Source organism: Fringilla coelebs (genome assembly GCF_963513975.1).
Source record: "Fringilla coelebs genome assembly, chromosome: 11".
Lineage (NCBI taxonomy): Eukaryota > Metazoa > Chordata > Aves > Passeriformes > Fringillidae > Fringilla > Fringilla coelebs.
In genome coordinates, this window is record NC_140037.1 from 11,274,563 (window position 1) to 11,296,852 (window position 22,290).

General features: G+C 41.7%; 1 protein-coding gene across 3 annotated transcripts in view; it reads left to right on the forward strand.

Annotated features, from left to right (window-relative positions):
• The window catches only part of AFF2 (ALF transcription elongation factor 2), a 323,813-nt gene that overhangs the window by 268,360 nt on the left and 33,163 nt on the right, over positions 1-22,290 (forward strand). For 2 of the 3 annotated variants that reach the window (XM_084213128.1, XM_084213130.1), the window contains exon 10: positions 22,124-22,286. In XM_084213128.1, coding sequence (XP_084069254.1) covers positions 22,124-22,286 — 163 coding nt within the window. The remainder of the gene's footprint in view (positions 1-22,123; positions 22,287-22,290) is intronic. The other variant, XM_084213129.1, reaches the window with a different exon arrangement.

A 22,290-nucleotide genomic window follows, 5' to 3' on the forward strand; every position in this document is an offset into this window, starting at 1 on the left:
CACCCAGTGGCATTTGTCAGTAATAATCTGAGCATCTTTTGAGGCTTGCCTTCCTATAGTCTCATAATATTTCTTCAGTGAAGTTTTCATACTTTATGCACAATAAGGACGCTATTGAAAACATTAAAAGGAATTTTTCTGTGAGCAAATGCCATCTGAGCATGGCACCCTGTCTCAAACAGGGTTGTATGAGAAAACTACATATTTTTTAAAAGGTGATTGTGTTTTAGTGCAGGAGAATAGAAGCAGAGCATTCTGCAGGAATTAGTATGTCACAAAGCAAAAAAACACAATTAATTAGTTAATTAATTTTCTCACACCCATTCAATTTTACAAGTGTCTTGTACACATCCTCTGAATTAGTGTGTAATCTTTGTCCTTTGGTAAGAGCTAACAGATTACCTGGACATCTAGAATGGTTCAAGTCAGACTTACACAAATCCCCCCCAGAGGTTGAAAACTTAATTACATTGCAGTTGCAACTCCTTTAATATTTTTTTCTAAAATGTCTTCATGATTCATGGTTGATTAGAAGCTAATATGGAGCCAGTCTACCTTCCTCTTTTCTTCTTTTTTTTTTTTTAACCTAGACAATAAAACTAGTTTCTATTTGTTCTTCTGCTAACATTTCTCTTTAAAGAGTGGCACTGCTTTAATAAAAATATAGGAAATGAAATTTTAGCTATGTTGCACTCAATCAGATTACTTTGTACAAATGAAAAGTAATGGGGGCTCCTTTAATACCATTAGAAGGATGGATATTGCAGGATTCCTTTCATGCACTGGCCATTAGAGGCCCGATGCCTGTACCCTTTGTGACACCCCATGCTGTGTCACTGGGAGATCTCAGTGCTGAGCTGTGGGCACTGGAGGGGCAGGGATAAGGTGGAGCCTTCCTGTTTTCCTCCCTGCTGCCAGCTCAGGGGAGCCCAGAGCCCAGGGCAGGGCTGTGAGCCAGTGTGACCCGTGCCCAGGGATGCTCCAGTGCTGCCTGTGGAAGGGGACACAGCCTCAGTCTCCTGCACCTCTCACCATCCAGGAGATTATGAAGGATTATTCAGTTATGCAGGACCAGGTTCTGACTGCAGTGTTGTAAGTAATGCCAGCCCTAAAGAGTTCCCATCTCCACAAAGGAATTAAACCACGGTGGCTGCACTTTTTCCCTTCCCTTCTGGATGGCCACCCCAGCGAGGACATGTGGCTCTCCAGCTGGGAGCCTGTGTGGCTGCCCGGGGGTGGCAGCGCTGCACATTCCTGCTGCCTGCTCCTGTGTGGCATTGCCAGGGTCTCTTCTCCATGCAGATTCCCAGTTGCTGCCATGCTGGGACTCAGCAGGCACCAGGCATGAGGCACAGCAGCTCCACAGTGGGACAGGCACTGCCCCGGGATCAGGATAACACAGGGCTGTGCTTTTGATTTCCTAAGCTGCTGCTGTTCACTCCTCAGCAGTTCAAGTCTTGGGCTGGAGAACACTAAATGAGTGCTTGAAGTGATTAGGCATTATTTATCTACGTTTATGAACAATGCTTTTCACTCATGCCATCATTTGCTGCATATTGGGAAAGTTATTGGGCTATTTGTGTGACTTCTGTTCCAGGAAGTGAGTGGGGCATTTTTTTTTTGTCTTATGGAACCCTCCATTTATGTCCCAGAGCCTGCTTTCTGCATCACCACTCTTTTATTTCAGTTTTACAAATATTTTTCTGTGTGAAGCAATGAGAAAAAAAAAATAACATTAAAACATCTGTTCTAATCCATTTATCACACAGGAACAATTACAAATAGCACTTTACCAATTAATTAGTAACCTTATTCATTGTATACACTCAAATCATGCTAAGGCAGCTTCTTTTCCCTTACATGATTTGCACCATTTTTATCATCTTATGTGACTGATGCTCCTGAAATAAATTTCTCAACATGGCTCAGAAAGACAAAGGCAAATTATCTCTTTCCCCAAGTGAATGTTAATGAGCAGGAGGCTGGTGTGCATCATTGCTACCACTTCTAGCGGAGTCCCTTGTTGTAGGCTGGCAAAAAAAGAAATCTTAATTGTTGGATGCCACGAGAATGTCCTTTGCCCTGGTTTGTGGGGAGCCAGAGCACTTGGTGTCTGTTTGCCACATCAGGGGGAAGGTCAGTGCAGTGCTGCAGCTGGGCTACCCAGCAGGTGAGGGAAGCTCACCATGTTTGATAGCAGCAGCAGCAAATTCTCCTGGCTGCTTAAAGTTGTCCACAGGCTGGATGCAAAGGACCACAGCTGCTACTGATAGTTGATTACACAGCTGATGCATTTACTTCATTAGATCAGCATCATCTTACACCAATTAAGGGTTTGCCCCATGACAAGGGGTTTGCCCCTTTTCTGTATCTCTATTCATTTCTTTGGAGCTACCCCAGCAAAGAGCTCCAAAACATTGCAAAAGTAGAGAAAGCTGACAAGACTATAAGAGGAGCTAACAGTTGAAGCCATGAGGTATAAGACATAGAGAGAATACAAACAGTTTGTGACTTTGGGGTAAGCAAGCTAATTCTCCAATGAAAGATTTTGAGTTTTTTAATCCTACTTATTTAATGTAAATAAAAGTTTGCCTGGCATAGCTAAGCTTATAGCATTAGACTTTCTGAGTTGGGCCAGGAGTCACAGGAGTCAAGCTGGTGTAATCCAAAACAATTTAAGTTTAGAGAAGGAAGTATCTATTACATTTTAAAAAATGTTTCTCTCTAACTCAGGGTTAGGACTTCCTGTCCAAATAAACTTTTTAGTACTAACATTGACTTTAAGACCCAGTATTGGCAGTGAGGAATGGGCCTAAGGGACTGTGTCAGTGACATAAATCTGTTGCTCATGTTTTGAGGTAAAGTTCAGCCACTTTACGGCCACCAGAAGGATTTGGAGCCATCTCATAAAGTGGTGAATACTTCCAGTATAGCTGAACTGAAAGAAGGAGCAAGGGTTTGATGCTTCCCATGAAGTTGTGGAAGTTTGGTGGTTTTACATTACTTTTTTATACTTCAGAGCAGCAACACTTTGGGGGTATGGTTTGGGATCAGCTCCAGCTCTCAGTCAAGCTAATGTGAGCTGGATCAGTTCCTCCACAACAAGCAGTTGTAGTTCAGTTCTGTGTGGAAACAAGCAAATGTGATGGAACACATCCCAGGCAGCTACACAGGACACTCACACTTCTCATTTTGCAAAAGGCAACTCTTTACCAAGCATTTAGAAAAAGCCTTTAAAAGTGAAGTAACTGATACAGAAGTGTGTGGCTGGGTTGTGAATAGCCTGAAAACATTTTTCTCTGAGCAGAAAACAGTTCTGGGCAGTACAGGCTGATAGAGATGATGACAGGGATGTTTCAGGGATCAACATCTGTTACACAAAGGGCCAGCATGGCCAGAAAGGAGGGAGCATCCCTCCAGGAGATTGTGTGGGCATTTTTAAGGTGAGCTCTGCCTGTATTGAGGGAACTAAATCTGTGCAAAGCATCAGCATGGGAGAAGCTGGACATGAACATGTGCAGGCATTTAACAAGATACACATGTTATCCTGGATGTCCCTGGTTGCATTCTGCTGCAGAAGCATTCTGTATTTACAATGTAGAGAAACTAGAAAAGTCTAGTCCAGTGGCCTAAAAACAAGATTTGAAATAGGAATCCTAATTTTCCATGCTTGCCTTTTTTCCCCAATAATGTCTGTAGTATTGGTCAGACAATGCAGAACTTTCCAGCCTGTGTGCCAAGATGTAGACATCCTAAAAATCTGTACAGAAACAAGAAACACTAGAAGATTCACTTGGGATTTGGAGAATTGTTGTGGGAAATGCAAAGGAATTTGGAATAAGGCATTTTGTTGAAGACTTCATATATGAATAAATGTGTTCTCATATATGTGAAATATATACACCCTGCACAACATGCCAGTGTGCACTAGAAAAGTACTTGAATAGTTACATCACTGTAAAACCTAGAAGTAGAGTAGAGCCTAGAAACTCTGAGCAGATTCTTTTTGGGAAAGTGTGTGAAAAAACTGTAACTGTTGATCGTGCATAAGAATGAGGAAAATTCTGGTGTAGTCTGAAAAATTGACAACTTTTTACAGAAAAGAAACAGAAATATATGAATTCAGCTATATCAAGTGCTTTTTTTCATAAGTATCTCCAATGAAATAAAATATTTTGACAGACTTGAAAGCAACACACTTTTATTAAATTGATCTAAAGGTTCCTCTGGCTTTGCATTGCAGTGCACATGACATCCCTCACAGACAGGATGCAGCCAGCTTAAAGCTCTCAGCAGGGACTGCACTCTGGGCTTAACTGATTACATAAAACATTTTAAGTCATTTTAATGAAACAAAATATTGCATTGCAGATGAAATTAACTCAAAATATTTTACTTGAATTTTCCCAATAGAAACGTGTTACTTTGGAGGGGAGTTTGAAATTTTCTTGCATGTAGTAATGCTGATTTTAATGAGAATTTGTTTTTTGTCAGGTTCTCCTAGGGGAGAATTTCTAAGAGCTCTGCCATATTTTCCACAGAAGAGCTAATTAGGATTGTACTTCTCCAGTCCTGCTGGGGGGACAATCTGTGGTACAACCTCCTGCATCACTGGTGGAGGTGCAGAGCCTGCAGATGAGTTACAATAGATGGCAGTACCCCAGTTGTGCAGGGTGAGGCTTGGGGCAGAGCTCTCAGGTGATTCCTCTTTGCCAGAGTGGAGGGTGAGGAGCTCTGCAGATGCTCAGCTGCTGCTCAGCTCAGGCAGCTGGAGCTGATGTGACAGAATAAAGAGGATTTCTTTCAAGCCCGTTGGGCCCGGGGTGATTACTGAACACTACAATCAGGGTCTTTTACTTTTTCTTGTTTTTTTAAAGTTTGATTGCCCTCGCATGAGGCTGGAAGGCAGAGAAAGGGCTGTGGCAGTACAGATTCCTATGATCTCCCCTTGCCATGCAATCAGAAGAGCTCTGCAATTGAATATTTCACAATAATCACTGCATTTTCAATGGGGATGATATAAAAGCAAATATCAAGGCCTCTGGCTGACAAAAGCTGAATACAGAGGGAAAATATGAAAATAGCAACTTACTTCAGCAATAAAGAGAGTATATTTTATACTGCAGTTTTTCTTTTTGTTAAATCATGACTTTCTAGTAAATGACATCCCAGAAGATATTTATCAAAGCAGGAAAGCACTAGAAAGGAGCACCCTGCATTCACTTTAATATTTCTCCTTTTCTTCTGACATTTTCTTGCCTAGAGATCTAATTCCATTAAATATGTACATTTTTGACTGGAAGACTTCTTCATGTATCTTTCAGATGAATCTTAAAAGTACATAAGGTCTGTAGGGCAGGTTTTTTTAAGTGCAAATGAGGTGCACAGTAGAATATTGTCTATGAGGCTTTTCAAATTATTTATATTCCTGCAGTGCTTTACCTTTCTCTTTCTGTGATAATGATAAGGAAGAAGTGAGACTCCAATGCACATTCTGTGGAACACTGTCAAACAACATTAGTCATATTTAATATCTGACATGCAGGAACTTACTTTGGCTGCTATCCATTTTTATTTGATTTATTAGACGTTATCATGTGTATAACTTTCTCTGATCCCAGAGCGTTTTCAAGTTTCCAAGCCTGGCAGGCCCCGATTGGTCAGTGTTTGAGCCCCACTATGCTCTTGTGAGTGGATATAAATTAACATTCCCTCATTAGGCCTGCTTTGCAGTACAGAGGAATCTGCTGTAGGGATAATGACAGCTAAATGCTCTGCTGGCTCCCAGCCATGCCCACCTGTGCTGTTCTCCTCCAGCCTGTTTCTGGGGCTGTGTAGAGCTGGCTTGGGCAGGGCTGGGGCAGATGCAGGCTCAGGGTGCCTGTGGCTCTGCAGGTGCTCTCAGGGGATGACAGAGTGGCTGCTGTCCCCATGCCACCTCTGAAACAATGTCCTTCCATTGTGTCAGAGGCCACTGTGCTGTAAGAGTTGCTGCTTCAGATGTGGTAAAAGCAAAGGTCCTCCCATTTAAGATTTCATTGCTTTCCCATAAGAATTTGAGTGAAGGGTGTTAATCCTGTGTCCCAGCCAAATTGCCACTTAAGTAATTATAATCTGCCTGTATTGCTGTGAGTGTCACCCTCCTCCCATTATCTTTCTGCATCTCCAGCCTTACTTTAGATCCCACATTTAAACTACTTCTTCTCACCATCATGCAGTGGTCCTAGCTCTGCTCTAGCAAGAACTGTACAGAATCATGTTGGCACAAAGATGGTGATGGTAATACATTGCTTTCACTGGCTGTGTGGAGATGTTTAATGAATTAAATTTCTGTAGAGTAGGGAGACTCTTCAGCAGAAGTGAGGAGTGATAGAGTGACCTGTTAAGTCTCACTAGCAAGAATCTGAGGGCCAAATAGGTCTTCACATATCTTATTGTCAAAGGCCACGTAAAATGTAAAGCCATCTTCAGTCTACAAAATGTGGGCTACTCTTTCCTAAGCAAACAAAAATGGCAAATTGTTCAAGACTCTCTACTTCTCCTGCCCTGGCTGTGGCTACTCATGTTCTTGTATCTCCTCAGCTCTCCTCTCAAGACCTCATATTTTTTCTGTCCTATTTCAGACTTTGTCTCACCACCCCTTTCATCAGTTGATTCTTTAAGCTCTCATTTTCTTTTCTCTCATGAACTCTTCCTTAGAGCCACACTTGCAGGTAATCTCTTTTTTGTGTTTAGGCCCCCTGCATGTGGCGTCTTGCACAGCCCACCCTGCAGCAGGGCTGTCAGAGGTTTGAGGTGTGGTGTGGAGGCTGTGAAGGTACCCCACAGCCACACCAAGCCAGTGCTCACATGCCCTCTCCCTTAAAGCATAGAATCTGTTTCCCCTCATCTCTTGGCCAGCTTTACTGAGAAAAAAGAAATGGCAGTGGCAAGTTGTCTTGCCTATCCCACTTAAGTATCTGTTCTTCAGGTGAGGAGCAGCTCCCCTGTGTGTGACCAGCAGGGACTAACCTGAGAAAGATCTGCAGAAAATGTCTTTCTCCTGAGTCTTTTATTGCAGTACAGAAGTGCAAGTAACTGTGGGGATGGCTACACTAAGTGCATGTTTATACAAGTCAAAAAAAATGCAGTGACAATCAGGACTGTACCTAGTCCCAGAGATTTGGACTCTCAGAGTTGATTGCTCTCAGAGTTGATATATTTTCCAAGAATTTAGTTTACTGCTTGCTTACAATTTGCAGCCCAAACCCCAAATAATTGACACCAGTGTATTAAAACATGGCACACTCCCAGAGAAAAACAGTACCTGTATACAAACTCTGTAGCTTTGTGGTTGCTCTTGGAGTTTGTCTACATGTTAGGACTTGGAGCTTGAAGGCCAGCATAATTTTGGTCTCCACCTTTGCCAACAAAACTCCTTTTGTTTCTCATCCTTGCATATGTTGCTTTGCTGTTCAACTTAATTCCATCTGTAATCTGCTATTATATATTGCCTTTGCCTTAAGTTCCTGAAGTGGACTTGGACTGATGAATGCTCTCAGCTTCCTTCAACTTCTTCTTCATCATTTTCCTCTTCCTTTTTTTCCTTTTCCTTTTTTCTTTTTCTTCTTTACTTTTATTCCTCCTTCTTCTTTTCCTTTTCCTTTTCATTCTCCTTTTCCTTTATCCATGTGTGGCTAATTGACCACACATCTGGAGGGAATTATCTACTTCTGCTCTGATTCCTTCTGGTTCCCTGGCTGGAGGAGGATTCTGCCATTCATCACTAACTCAGACACTGTGAATGGCATGGCACTTTGTCCCTCACTGCCAGCTCAACCTCCTTTAGAAGTCTGTAGGTTTGTCCTATGTGAATATGGTCCTCTCCAGTGTTGCCAGCCAGTTTCTATTGCAGTATTCAGCCCTGCAGCCCACTGAAATCTTCTTCCCTGAAGATCTGTTTTTCCTGAAGTTCAGGAAAGTAGTTGCCTTTCTTCAATTTTTTGTTTCTTGTATGGTATTATTTCTTCTTCCCAGGTCTTAACTTGACCTTCAGGTGGCACTGAGATCTGCTGTTGTAATTGTACATGGCTTGTGACAGAGGTTAATTCAGAGAATAAGTCATCTAACGTTGGTCCCTGCGAGTTTTGAGAAATCATATTGCAGGTGTTGAGTTATAGCTGAATCTTTGACATGCTCAAGGAATTCTTGTGCCTGCTGACTTGTGCAAAGTGTAGTCTGATAGCATCTCCTAACAGCTCAATATATTCCCAGGAGTACTTGAACTGAGGCAGTTTTAGTTGCACTGCAATCAGTGTAAGGAGGGGGTAAAAAAAAAAAATAACCTTTTATACTGAGACTGGTGGAAGTTCCCCTCCACGTTTCCTTCCTTTGGGCTGCCTGCAGCTGCTCTCCACATACTCCATCCCCAGATGTTTTGATAACATCTCTCCTGATAAGTACCAGCAATATATCAACAAATAAAAGTGCAAAGCAAATAATCACTGTCACCAGAAATCTATAGTTGAGACAGCACATTTTGAAATGTGCAGAGGTGAGAGTTTGTCATGCTCAAAGAGCCAAGACCCACGTACACGCTGCCATATGGCTGCAGGCACCTGTGGGACCCTATAGGAAGACTGTCAGCAGTTTTTCATTTGCAAGGTGCATGCACCTCTTCGTGTATTCCCTGTAAAACATCTGAAGAGAGTGGGAGAGGCAATAGCAAGAGAAATACATGGCCAAAGCCCAAAGAGAGATTACAGGTTGGTGTTAGGAGGAAAAAATGAATTCTATTTTATGCTTAACAGCCTACCACAGGAAACTGGTTGAGAGGGGGAATGATGCTAAGTGTGAGAAGCAGTTCTTTTTTCACAAGGTTTTCCCTGCTGAAATCTCATCAAACCAAAAAGGGCCTCTCTAAGGCTTCTTGTCCCCACTAGATAATGGTTTCATCCTTTGTTTTCTTTTGTTCCTGCTTCCACCATTGATAGCAGCCTGCAGGAAGAGGGGTGGGGAAATATGTTGCTTCTGCAAAAATCACTGTAGGAAGAATAGCCAGAACATAAATGATACTGTTTTGGCTTCAAAAGGGTAAGCAGGTGTCTTAGGAGTCCCAGAAGAGCGATGTGCAAGCTTGTACAAACAACCTCCGAATCACGCCTGTTTGTTATTCACACAAAGAGTTGAAACCCTCTGAATTCCTCAGTTCCCAGAATTCAGATGGTGCACAATGGCCCATAATGAACAGCACCTGTGCTTACCTCAATTACTACACAGAGCTGAACAACAGCAAGAAGGGCTTTCAAGAATATTTTTTCAATAATAGATTTAGTTATGTCTTTCATAATTGGATTCAAAAGCTCAAAATTTCATTTTGCAACTTGTTCATGAAATTTGTATGAAAAAGTCTGGCGTTTATTCAAAAGAAATACTCTATGAACAAGAAATTGCAAAACAGCCAACTGCTGGTAACTAAGCAGCCAAATTATAGTCCATGCACTTGGCAAATACACCATCTTTTTTATTATTTCAGTAATTGAATTTCTGTTAAAGCGTGGAGCATAATTTAACATCAGGAATTTATTTATAATACAATAGTGTTACAGTAATAAATGCATTATTATTGTCACTTTTAATGGAGTCTTATGTATTCCCTCAGAGACTATGTGGCAGACTCTGAGACAACCACTGCATCAGTGTTGTTTGTAGACAATTGAATTAATTGGAGACAGGGTCATTAACTCGACCTGAATACCTCTGATTGCTTCTGTAAATAAGGTTAGAGAGCAAATGGCTAATCTTTGTTGTCATTATAGATTCTTTTTACATTTTCACACTGCCTTGTATATTAAGATCATTTTGCTAAGCAGCTTTCCAGGCTGTCGTCGTGTTTACGGTATTGTCTTGCATGGCACACAACCGTAATTGTATCAGACTTACATTTCATTTCCCATATCTATATAAAACATGATACTGAGAAAGGCCTAGTCTGAATTGCAGCACATAAAAACCATTGGACCAACAAATTAATAAACCAAAATGAATAAGCTGTGGCATTAAAAAATAATCAAATCACAAAACAAAAGTTGATTTTGTTTGCTTTTGTTTGAAAATTCCAACCTGCAAGACTTGCCAGGGATAATATAATGAGTCCATTACTCAGCTGGGAACATGACCTGCAAGGCCAGCTCTGTGTATACCAGCCTGTGAGTTAAGTGTTATCTGGACTTTTTGGCATGGATTTTCTTGGAAAATGAGCAGCAGGCTGTCGTTAAAGCACAGATAGAACACAGATATTTCTTAAGGAGAGATCCAAAAAAAGGACTGTGAGCATATTGTTCCATTTCTCAACAAACTTAATGAAGAATGTAGCCTCAGAGGCCTAGGAAAGCATGTGTCAGGAACAAGAGACACCCTAAACTTGAGAATGTCAGGTTCACGTTGAACTCAGGGACACCAGCTTGTCATCACTCCCATGTTCCACCCTAAACTTAAACACTTTGCTTTCTCAGAAACGGCCCTGTAAGTAGAAGAAAACAGCTGGCAGTGCCTGCTATTTGCATGTATTTCTTCCATTCTAAGCTTGGATTCAAGATGGGCTTGAGCCCAAACCACAGGTACGCAGTGTGAGTTATCTACAGTCAGGAGCCAAGTGTGGGATCCTGAGTCCATCTGTAACCTAGACGTTAAGCGATGTTTTGTGACTTCAGATTTTAAAAAAAAAAACAGCCTCTACACTTCAAAACTTGCAAGTAGAGCTTTCAGCTTCAAAACTTTGCCCGATGCAAACTCCCATTGACAGTCTGTTGGTGCAGGAATCCAGCCTGACTGGGGTGGGAGGAACATGCTGCCACACTACGACGTTTTCTCTCAGCAGCCTCTGCACAAATCACTTACAAAAACATTTAGGGATGTTGCTTCACTTAAAAAGCAAAGGAGGAAACAGAGCAGTGAATAGATGCTAAACTGCTCCAGCATGTTGTAGGCATCATCTGAATTTACTGACTGGCATTTATAGGTTTTGCTCTGCAAAACAAGAGGGATCAGCCAAGCAGTGTTATTGCTGGACAAGATCCAGCTTAGTACTGATCTGAAATTCAGGGTGAGCTTTTCAGCCCTGGGCTAGAGTGTCTGTGTCTCTCCCTGCATATTTTCAGGGATGCAAGCACTGATGGTGTTCACCTCAGACCTTGCTGTTGAAGCAGTTGGTCATGCTCAACCCTGGACCATTTGTGTTACCATCTGCTGCAGGGGCTGACTTTGGAGCACTGTCCTTCATTAATGCAGCTTTATTGCCTGTGATATCCCAAATACTGCCGGTAGAACTCCAGAGGATGGGGTATTTTTTAAGTGTGATGCTGAAAATAAATCACTACTTCTCCCCTTCCCTGCTGGTAGAGCAACATCTCACTACTGATCTTTGTCATTAACAAACAGAGGAGTTCCTTGTAATCAGTAACCTCCAAGCCACGCTAGAACATTAAAAGATCCAGGCAGATGTGTGAAGAAGACATTTGCATCTTACTAAGGGAATGATTATCAAGTGGAAAACAATAAAAAGTGCAAGAGAGATCGAACTCTGCCTATTTACCTCTGTATCCATGAGGGGGTTGGGTTTTCCTGACTTGCACTTGTTGGCAGACCTTCAGCAAATCATAGCTGATACAATAACCCTTCTTGAGTCTGGGGAAAATGGATGGTGGTAATGTTGAAAAGTCCATTTCTGGTGACTCAGGGACATAAATGTCCAGAAAGAAAGCATCTTAGGTGGAAGGTTTTTAAGAAAAACAATATCACTAATCCTAAAGAGCTAAATAATTTTGTCCATATTGGGTGTTTTTCAGCACTCCCTTGACAAAACCCAGTTTATGCTCAGGATTATGGTCACTCTTTTCCTGAAGCCCTCTTGGGGAATGCAGTGTTTGCCCACTCCCAGGCAGATGTTTAAGTGTCTCTGCCAGGCATCCCAGTTTCTCAGCCTGTGTTAAGAAAGCAGGCAGTGTGACACTTGAGGAAGGCATCCAGTGTTAATTCTGGCAGTCCCAGTTATTCTTTCCTGTCTGAATGAAAGCTGGCTCCAAACTTGTCCTCATCCTGACACAGGCAGTGCAATCCCTGTGTTTGCAGTTTTTTCACTTGGCTCCCACAAAGTCAAGTGCTGCTGAGCTCCACCAGCTCCCTCTGGCAGACATGGAGCTCTGTTTGCCCACAAGATCCCAGCAAGTAACTGCAGAAGCTATTTGGATCTTCCTTTTATTTGGGGGTTGATGTAAAAGGCTGAAAGGAAAGATTTTCAGCCAGATAAGCTTACAGAATTACAGATTTTCTGTTTCCTTTTGCTGTCATTCAAAATAACAAGCATAGAAAATTCTGTTTAAAATAGATGAGCCTTTTTGACTTAAAGGGTTTTCGTGTCAAAGATTTAAGATGTCAGGTTTAAACATGACAGTGATAGTATTAGGCAGAGTATGAGAGCAGATACTTGTAGCAACTGTCATTTTTTTTTCTGACTGTTTATTAATGGTCTTTTGTGATTTATAGTAAATGTTGTGAAGGATCTTTAGGTCCATTTATCACTCAGAGGAGCACCTTTTTTTCCTTAATACCTACGTGTGTCATAATTAAGGGTGGATGCTGCTTAACGATTTAGGTCTGTTCTTAACATAAGAGCATTCAAGATGATATTTAATCCTAAGTAGATTTGATACCTTTTTTTAAGTCTATAAAGCAAAGTATTATGTAACTGTCTAAAATCAGCAGCATTAAAAGGAGATAATATTAAACATAAATATATAGAAGGTTAAGATTTTCACTCCAAATGGAGCCTTCTACCCCATTTTAAAGTGAATTGTAAGGAAGACACCTATGTTTCAGCATTCAGATTTATTAATATTTTACTAGACAGCTTTCTCCTTATTCAAAAAACAAGTCATGTGTGCTGAAGTACATCTTTATATCCATGAAAGGCTTTGGTGGTGTGCCATAAATTCATCATGTTCCTTTAGGAATACTTCTTTAAAAACTATTTCAGAGTAATTGCCCATTATTAATAATGATGATTCCTTTTTACTGTTATGGCAGTAGCAGTGAAACAAAGTGTCTGCTTGTGGTTTTCATGAGTGCCTGTGTACTTCCGTGGTCCCTGTTATTACAAACTCAATCTGATGACCGTAAATATCTTTGGAGTCTCACAAAACTACATGTATTAATAACAGGGGAAAGTGCCAGGGATTCAATTATTTTGCCCATTGGATCCCAGGGAGACCCAGGAATGGAACCTGTATTCTGAAGTGTGGCACTGGTTCTATAACCATGGGGCTGTCCCTCTTTACAAAGGTGCAGCAGTCGTCTGCACAGAGGTGGATTATTTGTGCCTTAGTCATTTGAGTACCTGCCTATGACCAGCCATGCCTGTAGCACCAATCCTGCTGTTTCATTCTTTCTACAGTGCATAATGCATGGAGATTACTTCCAGTTTGTGAGCAGCTGAAGCTCATTTAGTAGAATATTACCCAATTTGTTCTGATTATGCTCAGTTTTTATCTCTGCCCCCTTCAGTATTGCTTGTTTTACTCATCGTGTTCCTGATAACAGCTACAGTTGGAGCCATCGTGGATCTTTGCTAAATCAGGACAGCTTTAACATCCTGCAACAGGCTTTTCTGCCTCCTCTGGCTTTTTCTCCCAGTTCCTCCCCTTTTCTCTGGTCAGTAAAACCAGTTTTACTGCTGACCTGCTCTCAACGGATTCCCCCGGAGAGGAAATCCTCCCATGTTTTCATGAGCTCATGTTGGGACACTTGTTCAGTGCTCAGGTGTAAAGGACTGCATGTGTGTCATAAAGCTTTGGAAAATCAGGGTATGCCTTTTGGCACCTTTTCAAGCTCAGAGGTGTTGTTTTACATGGAAAGAGAAAAAAACCCCTCCAACTTTCTTATGTTTTCTTACTGCTTGGTTGCTCAGCATGGTAAAATTAGCTTTCCTCAGATAACAGATGAGACTGGAAATGTTGAGGAGTTGGAGGTGTCGTGTGGATCCATCTGCACCAGTGTGATTTGGTCCCAGAGCCCACAGTTCTCTTCCCACTGGACTCTTCAAGCTGGATTCTGTTTTCAGTTAGAACTGAAGCAGAACTGAGTTAGAATGAAAGGGGCAGCTCATTTAGAGCATTACGTGCCTAAATTTCTGCCATGCATGAATGAGAAGAAACACAACGCTTTGCTTTTAGAGGTTCATTTTGGATGATTTTCTTCATGACCACACTTGTACTTTCTGCTGTAGTAAATAAAATCAAAGTTTAAATAAATGACTCCTTAAAAAACATTTTATGTTCACTTGAAATTGTGAACTGTAGAGGGGCGAATATGTGCTTCTGCACTTCCATAGAAGATTTGCAAAGTGTACTGAAAAATGCAGTATTCCAGGATTTCGTTTGCGGAAAATAAAGACGTTTCTATGTATCAATCCTCATATCTAGCTTGATTCAGCAGGGCAGTATTGATATAATAAAGTGGTTCCATTTTTATCAAATGAGACCCTTTGGAGTCTCACAGTAAGAGAGAGTATTCTTGTTCTTCCAGATGCCAAGCAAATAGTAGCACATCAGGGCACAGTACAAATAACACTCTCTGACACTTGAATGTATTCACTAAAATATTGTACATCAAAAAGCCTACATACATTGCATTCCCTGAATAATATCATGCTCACAAAATTGTTTCTAAACTCTGAGGTGAGCAGAGTGATGCATGCAGGAATCATGGATACAATATTGCTTTTAATATGCAAAATACCCTTCTCTTCCACATCAAGTGTGTATAACAGTGCTGTGATACTGGAAGGAGAATGATTACCATACCAATAGTTCAGAAAGGTTTTTATGTGCACCATTAGAAATGTGGCACTAAATTCCTCCTCTTCTGTTTGTTTTTTTATAATGTCGTAAGTTGATGCATTACACCTGTTCTTTATCACAGGTGTGATGGAGTCAGAATTTACTGAAGCCCAGGAATAAAAACTGGAAAAGAGTCAGAATAGGACAGTAGAAACAGTGCCATGGTTAAAGTCACATTGCAGACGTATATACACAGTTCCACCTAGGATTTGTGGCTAATGTAATTCTTTATTGGAAGGCTTTGACCTTGTTACGGATTCTTGGCAGCTTTTCCCCACTCTATTCATTACTAATGCAAGCTGTCAATCACTTTAGTTCTGCTTTGACATAGATTGTGGCTCATAGGAGTTAGCTCTGTCATTCTTTTTATTTCTTTCATCTTTACTATCCTTTTTTATGGTCTTTAAAGCTGAAAGTATAAAAGGGTTATATGTATTTGAAAAAAATTTGTTTCAGTAACTCTATCAACCTTGTTATAAACAGTCTTTGATTAAAACAGTTACTTTTGAACACAGTAAAATGAGGCTGTGGCTTTTTACATACAACATCTTGTAAATTACCCTCCCCCTCAAAATAAATCAGAGCTCCTACTTGCATTACAGTGCTCAGGATTGATACAGGCAGATCAGCTGCCACATCCTGAATAACATATTAGAGAGGTTTTCCCTTTCCGTGTGTTTTGAAATGAGAGAGCCATCATAAGTGATGTCTTACTACATGTGCTAATGTTAGCTGAAGCAACAATTTCCACACCTTATTTCATTTCATTGACCTGGGTGCTGATTAATATTTTAAAAGCCTTGATACAGGTTTTCAGTTCCTGTGTCAACCCAGTCTTTGAAAGTTTAGATTTGAATCCTACCAGCCTGATGTTAAATAATGTAATACTAACCAGTGGGAAGGCAGTGAACAAATCATCCAGAGCAATCCTTTTCTTTAAAAAGCAATCTAATGGCAGGCGTGTATAAGTTTGAAGATAAAAATATGAACAATTCATTATAAAAAAAATTGCAGCTCCCTTTCAAATTAGAAGAGAATATTACTTCCCGATAATGGTGTAAGAATAGAAGAGAAATAAAACTTTGTTATTGAACAGTTATGGTATTAAATTCTGACACTAAATATTAATCTGCTAGGTGCTGTACTATTATTATCTGCTAGAATAATGAAACAGCCTTTTTTATGCAGAATTCAGTGAGTCCAGCAACTCCAAGTAATGCCCATCAGGTTTGCAGTTTTTCTGTAAAAATCGATCCAAAGGAGAGATTGGGCTGGCTTCTGAACAACTCCACAGGGTTTTTTCCTCTGTCTCTTCAAATAAAATGTAGGGAGTGGGACAACAACAGTATCCAAATAAGAGAAGTGTTGCTGTCTGCTCTGGTAGGTGCTGTAGTTTAGTGCACAAAAGTCTTGCTCAGAGCTGGGCACCAATTTTCAGTGCCATGTGCAATCAGACTCTTTGTTCTCAGGAATTTGCATTTTAAATAGACAATCCAGATTAAGGATAGGCCACATAGCCTCTCTTTTAATCAGCAGGAACTCATGCACAGATGTATTTACTTCTCAGACAAAAAGCAAAATTCATCTCAGTCCCGATGCAGTGCCTCAACAGGAAGATCAACTACTCTGTCAAGTCTGTAGTCAGTTTTCCAGCACAGGCCTTGCCATTTCCAGATTTCATTGGTTGAATTTTCCCTAAATATAGGCTTGTGCAGTAAAGCAACCTTTGTCAAGTGCTGCTTCTAATTTAAATACGTTGCCAGCATGGATGCACTGTTGACTCACTGGTCAGTTCCCATCTACAATTTCCCACTGTCCTGCAATGCTCTGCTCTCTCTAAGTTTACATTTTGATTTCTGAGTAGAACGGTGAAACAAGTGGCCTATTCATCATTACCCTAAAAAGGAAGGGTTAGAATGAATAAACCTATTGTTGCAGAGCACCATCTATTTGCCAAATTCTTCTCACAGCAATTAACATGACTACATCTAATTGGGAAAGGTTTCAGGGAGATAGCTAAAGACTTGTTAGGAGGTTTTGTTTCTTGATGAGGTTTACTGCTCTAGTCAGAATTATACCTTTTTTAACATCTGTATTTACAAGATTAAAAGTTTATTATTTTTCTTATTAGATGTTAATGAGTTGGAGTACTTCACATTATCTTTGTTGTAGCTACCAGGTTTAATTTTGAAGATCATTTATAACAACAGTAGAGTAAATTATATGTTGAAAACAATATAATGGTCCAGATGTCAACAAGAACAAGAAAGCATAAGCCATGTATCAGGCCTTTAGTTCTCTGTGCAGCATAATGATCCAGCCACAAAATAATGCCATGTCTGCTTTAATTTGCTTTTGAAAAATAACCCATGAATTAAAAACCAAACAAGCTTCAGGGTAATTTGGGCAGATCACCTGTACCAGTGAACTACAGTGAAAGAAAGATTGCTGGTGTGTGATGAGGTCAGTGCAGCTCCTCATCTGGAGCCATCAGCAGCCACACACCTGCAAGTCTCAGCTTGCAAGATCTCAGCAAGAGCTGAAAAATACTCTGGGTACTGATGGTACTGATGTTTGTCCCCTCCTTCAAGGCATTTCTCATCTCATACTTTGTGGCCATGCTGTGCACAAGTATCAGGGACTGGGGAAACGCTTGCACTGCAAAAGCACAAGAAGGGAGATGGGTGAAGGTGCTGCAGAAGAGCTTCCTTCCAGCTGGCTTCCAGATGTGCAGGTCTCCTCTGTCAGAAGGGGTCCCAGCTCCCCAGTCTGCAGGCAGCTGGATGGAGACATCCTCCTGGTGACCTTAGCAAGGGACAGGGGCCTGGCTGCCCTTCCCCTGAGTGTGGGTGTCACTCCAGGGCTCTCATCCCCACAGCACAGGAGGAGCTCCTCGGGAGAGGGGTGAGCAGCCACTGATCCATCTGGCCTGAGTCCCTGGGCTCTCCCTGCCAAGTCATTTTGCATCTTTGCTCCCAGCCTGGTCGGGGCTCTGGGTCAGGGCACAGCACGTCTGGCTGCCCTGCAGGACTCAGCTCAAGTGCTGAGCACAGGGCTTGCAAAATGAGAATAAACTTAAAAGGAGGGCAAAACTGATGTTTCTATTAGCTGCAGAGAGGCCCTGCACTTAGAGAATGTGACAGGCCCACACTGAGTATGAAGATGACTGTAATACCTCTGCTGTTTGCATTGTGTGTTTGCACTGCAAGCTCTTTGGCCCAAGGACTGTGCCTCATCATGTATTTACACAGATCCAGCACAGCGGGTCACTGGTCTCAGTAGGGGCCTCCAATCTCAAGTGATAATAATGAACTGGCTTTCTTCTGAGTGTTATTTACCCAAACAATGCTGTGTTTCATTGTGCAGCATTGTTTTTATTAATTTTTTTTTCAGTTCACATGATATAAAAACATTGTCCACCCAAACACTAAGGAACAATATGAGTGCTCATCTCCTGCTGTGAAATAAAAATTCAATAGTTTCAAATATCAGTCCTTCCTGCCCCCTTTAGTCACTTTGAGGACTTGGGTCTGATGATAAAATGCTTTAAATCCATTTTTAACCTTGTCTGGACTGGCATTCCTTGTCTGGATCTTAGCAACATAACAAAGCTTGCTTTGAAAGTCTCTTCAAGAGGCAACCCCCATTTCATGCAGTGAGGAAGGCCAGTTTATTTGTATAACAGCTGCTTGAATTGCAGAATCTAGCCCATCTTTCAAAACATGATTGAACTTTATATCTGCAGAAATCTCTGGAAAGAGTGCAAACCAAGTATTTCTGAACTAAGAGATGCATTTTATTTAAGGAAAAAATCACAAAAGGCAATCCAGAATATCTACTAAACTTATTTTATTGGAAGCAAAGATTCATTTTACACACTTTTATGCTTTTGTTTGTTTATGAAATGTATGTATACATTTTTCTTCTCTGCTGAACTGCATTGTAAGAAGTTGATTGTGCTTGTAGCTATGTACTAGATCTATCTTTAGTATGGTGAGATGCTAGGAAAGGCATTTTGGGTCTTATCTGATTGTTTTGCAAAGCATACACAGTTGCTCTCAACCCAAACTACATGATAAAAACGAATGCTTCTCCTTCAGTAATGAGGATCAGTGATGATGCCTTCAGCATGAAACTGCCCGGTGTAGCCAAGGCATAATTTCATTATCCAGGATGAAAGAAAAATATGACCTCATTGTGTTTTGTATGAAAAACATTATTTTGAGCCTGTCTGGTTCCTGCATGCTTGCTGAGCTGTGTTACTCAGTAATGTTTGGCACATGGTAGCTTTTTCTGAGCGAGGCTGGTGTGCAGAAAGAAGGAAAATAAGGCCAGGTTGGAGCTGCTGTCTATTTCCATGGTTTTATTCCTGCCCTTTGAGTTCCTTGTCAGACAGTTGCAGTCTGCTCCAGAATGACTCCTGTTGTTTTGTGAGCACATCCCAGCTGCAATGTTAGTCCCAGAGTGCTAAGAGAGGTAAGTTGTGTTTAGAGGTGGGAAAGGTCTGGCTGGGGCACTGCCTTTCCCTTCTTTGATCTAAGATAAGAGGTGTTACTCCTTGTATCAGTTGTCTTAATGAGAGCAGAGCATGTCCTTAGGCAGATGTGCACAGCTGTGTGCAGCCCCACACACGCCCCTCTGTGTGGAGGTTGCCTGGGCACAAACCACTCCAGAAAAGCTCTCACATGTAGGGGGAAAGTTGTTTTTAAATTAAAACTTCAGGCTTGTGATGATTCCATAAATAACACTTTTTTTTTCCAGGGTTGGTGCTTCATTCTGGCATTATAGAATGGAAGTGCTATGTTTGCCTCCTCAGTCTGGGAATCCTTCCTGGAAACATTTGCAATGAAATATGAAAGCTCAGTTTTCATCTACTATTAGTGTTTTCCAAGTAAAAAACATAAGACCAAAGTTACTAGATATTGATGAGAAAGGCAAACACCCCAACAAACACATTTTCTTTCTCTCCACTTTTCTGTTTCCTTGTTTACTGTAAAAAAAATGGCATGAAAAATGTGTTTTCTTATACTTTCTTGAGCTTCACTAAAAAGAAGGGATAAAAGAAGAAATAAAAACGGTTTTCAGAAATAATTTTATTAAATACAAAATGTAAGATCCATTTTAATTCAGTGGTTAGTTTTCCATAATACTTTCAGAAATGCCTGTATGTTTTCATAATCTGCCCTTTGAATTGCCTTCTATGTCCAGTTGAAATTTTCTAAGTAGCTTTACTTGAGTCACTTGAGTAAGGAGCCACAAAAAGAATTAAAAAAATAAAGAGTGTATGGACTTAATGAGCAACAAAGTTAGTGATCTGTAGCAATTACCCAAGTGAGTAATTTTGTTTCATTAATGCACCCTCAAGCACCAAGCTGTTTTGTCAATGGGCACTGCAGGGCCATTGCCAGGCTCAAAGAGACAGTTTTGTTACCAACCGCGGCGCAAGCGATAGGTTTTACCAACAAGGAGGGAGAGAAAGTAGCTCAGTGTAAGAAGAAAATTAAAGTCCATCTATTATTGTCATGGAAGTCAGTGGCAATGCTTGTAAAGATTCTAGCAGAGCAGGGTCACCCATCAGTTTGTTCTGGCTTTTCCTTTTTTGCTTTTTCCCCTGGCTTTTCCAGTTTCTTGGTTACTTTGGTTTTTTTTAAGAGGGCATCTTGATGCACAGAGCATCATGGTTTGAAATGGGAAGGAAAGCATATTCCTGGCTTAGTTGAATTCTTCTTGGAGGAAAATAGAAAAGCAAACAGAAACAGAGGCAAAGCTGCATTATACCTTGTAGGCACCTCTGGATCACTCAATATGGGACACACACAGTGTATGATATATTAAGGTGAAGTATTGAATATCCATAAAGGCGTACTAGCAAATGGTGTCAATTTTCAAACACTTTGCTTTGTCAGCTTCACAAATTTAAAATCAATCATCAAAAAGTCCCTGTATAGATCAGCTGAAGAGACATATAACCTTATGGTTATCTCCCTGACGAAAAACTTGAAATTAAAGATGAGGTTATAAAGACTCAGATTGGCAGAATTCTGTAGTGCTAAAAGCTGGGGTCGTCTGACCTCTCAGATTAGAAACAAATCATGAGGAGAAACAATGACACACAGTGCACTGCTAATAAATACATCTTGCAGGACAGTTGAACACACAGAAAAATAGATTTCACAGAGAAGCTTATTTTCAGCATGAATGCTATTTTCTCACTGCATTATCATAAATATGAGAGGGAAAAAAGCTATAAATAAAAAATTCTCAGGCACTCCCTGGAGACTTGTCAAAAGTACGTAGTTTTTGTACACTGTAGTGTAAAAGTATTCATTAAAATTAATTTTTAAAATGTCCTGTCCAATATTAGTTGCCTGATGTCCTTCCTTTGATCATAAATTATAGATGAACTGGCAAAAAATGAAGAAACCATGATTCCATTAATGAATTATTTAAGTCTGATTGTTAGTTTTTGCAATCATCGGCCTAATAAGCTCAGGCTTGAGACACTGAAGTGTTTCTTACTGCAGGGTGATGATGATGGTAATGTTATTAACATAATCAATGTGTCCCATGAGTCACAAAGCCAACCAGCCCCTCTGCTGTCTCCATGGTGGCATGGCCCATGGAGGTGACATGGCCCCGGGAGGTGGCTCAGCCCATGGAGGTGGCACAGCCCCGGGAGGTGACACAGCCCATGGAGGTGGCACAGCCCCTGCAGGTAGCACGGCCCCGGGAGGTGACGTAGCCCATGGAGGTGGCACAGCCCATGGAGATGGCACGGCCCCGGGAGGTGGCACGGCCCCGGGAGGTGGCACGGCCCATGGAGGTGGCACAGCCCATGGAGGTGGCACGGCCCATGGAGGTGGCACGGCCCCGGGAGGTGGCACGGCCCATGGAGGTGGCACAGCCCATGGAGGTGGCACAGCCCCGGGAGGTGGCACGGCCCATGGAGGTGGCACAGCCTTGGGAGGTGACACAGCCCATGGAGGTGGCACGGCCCATGGAGGTGGCACAGCCCTGGGAGGTGACACAGCCCCGGGAGGTGACACAGCCCATGGAGGTGGCACAGCCCATGGAGGTGGCACGGCCCCGGGAGGTGGCACGGCCCATGGAGATGGCACGGCCTCTGGAGCTCTCGTGGGCCGGCACTGCAGGAGAGGGGGGTGACATTGAGTTCATTCGGTGTGAGCAGGGTTCACTGGGCAGCACCTGCAAAAGGCAGGAGCACACTAAGAGAGGGTCTTGTCCCCCAGCAGCCTGCCAGTGCCAGTGGCACACGCCACGGGCTTGGCCCACTCCAGCGGCGGCTCCGGCAGCTCCAGCGAGTCCGAGAGCAGCTCCGAGTCCGACTCCGACAGCGAGAGCAGCTCCAGCGACAGCGAGTGCAACGAGGAGTCCCGCAGTGCCACGCCAGAGGTGA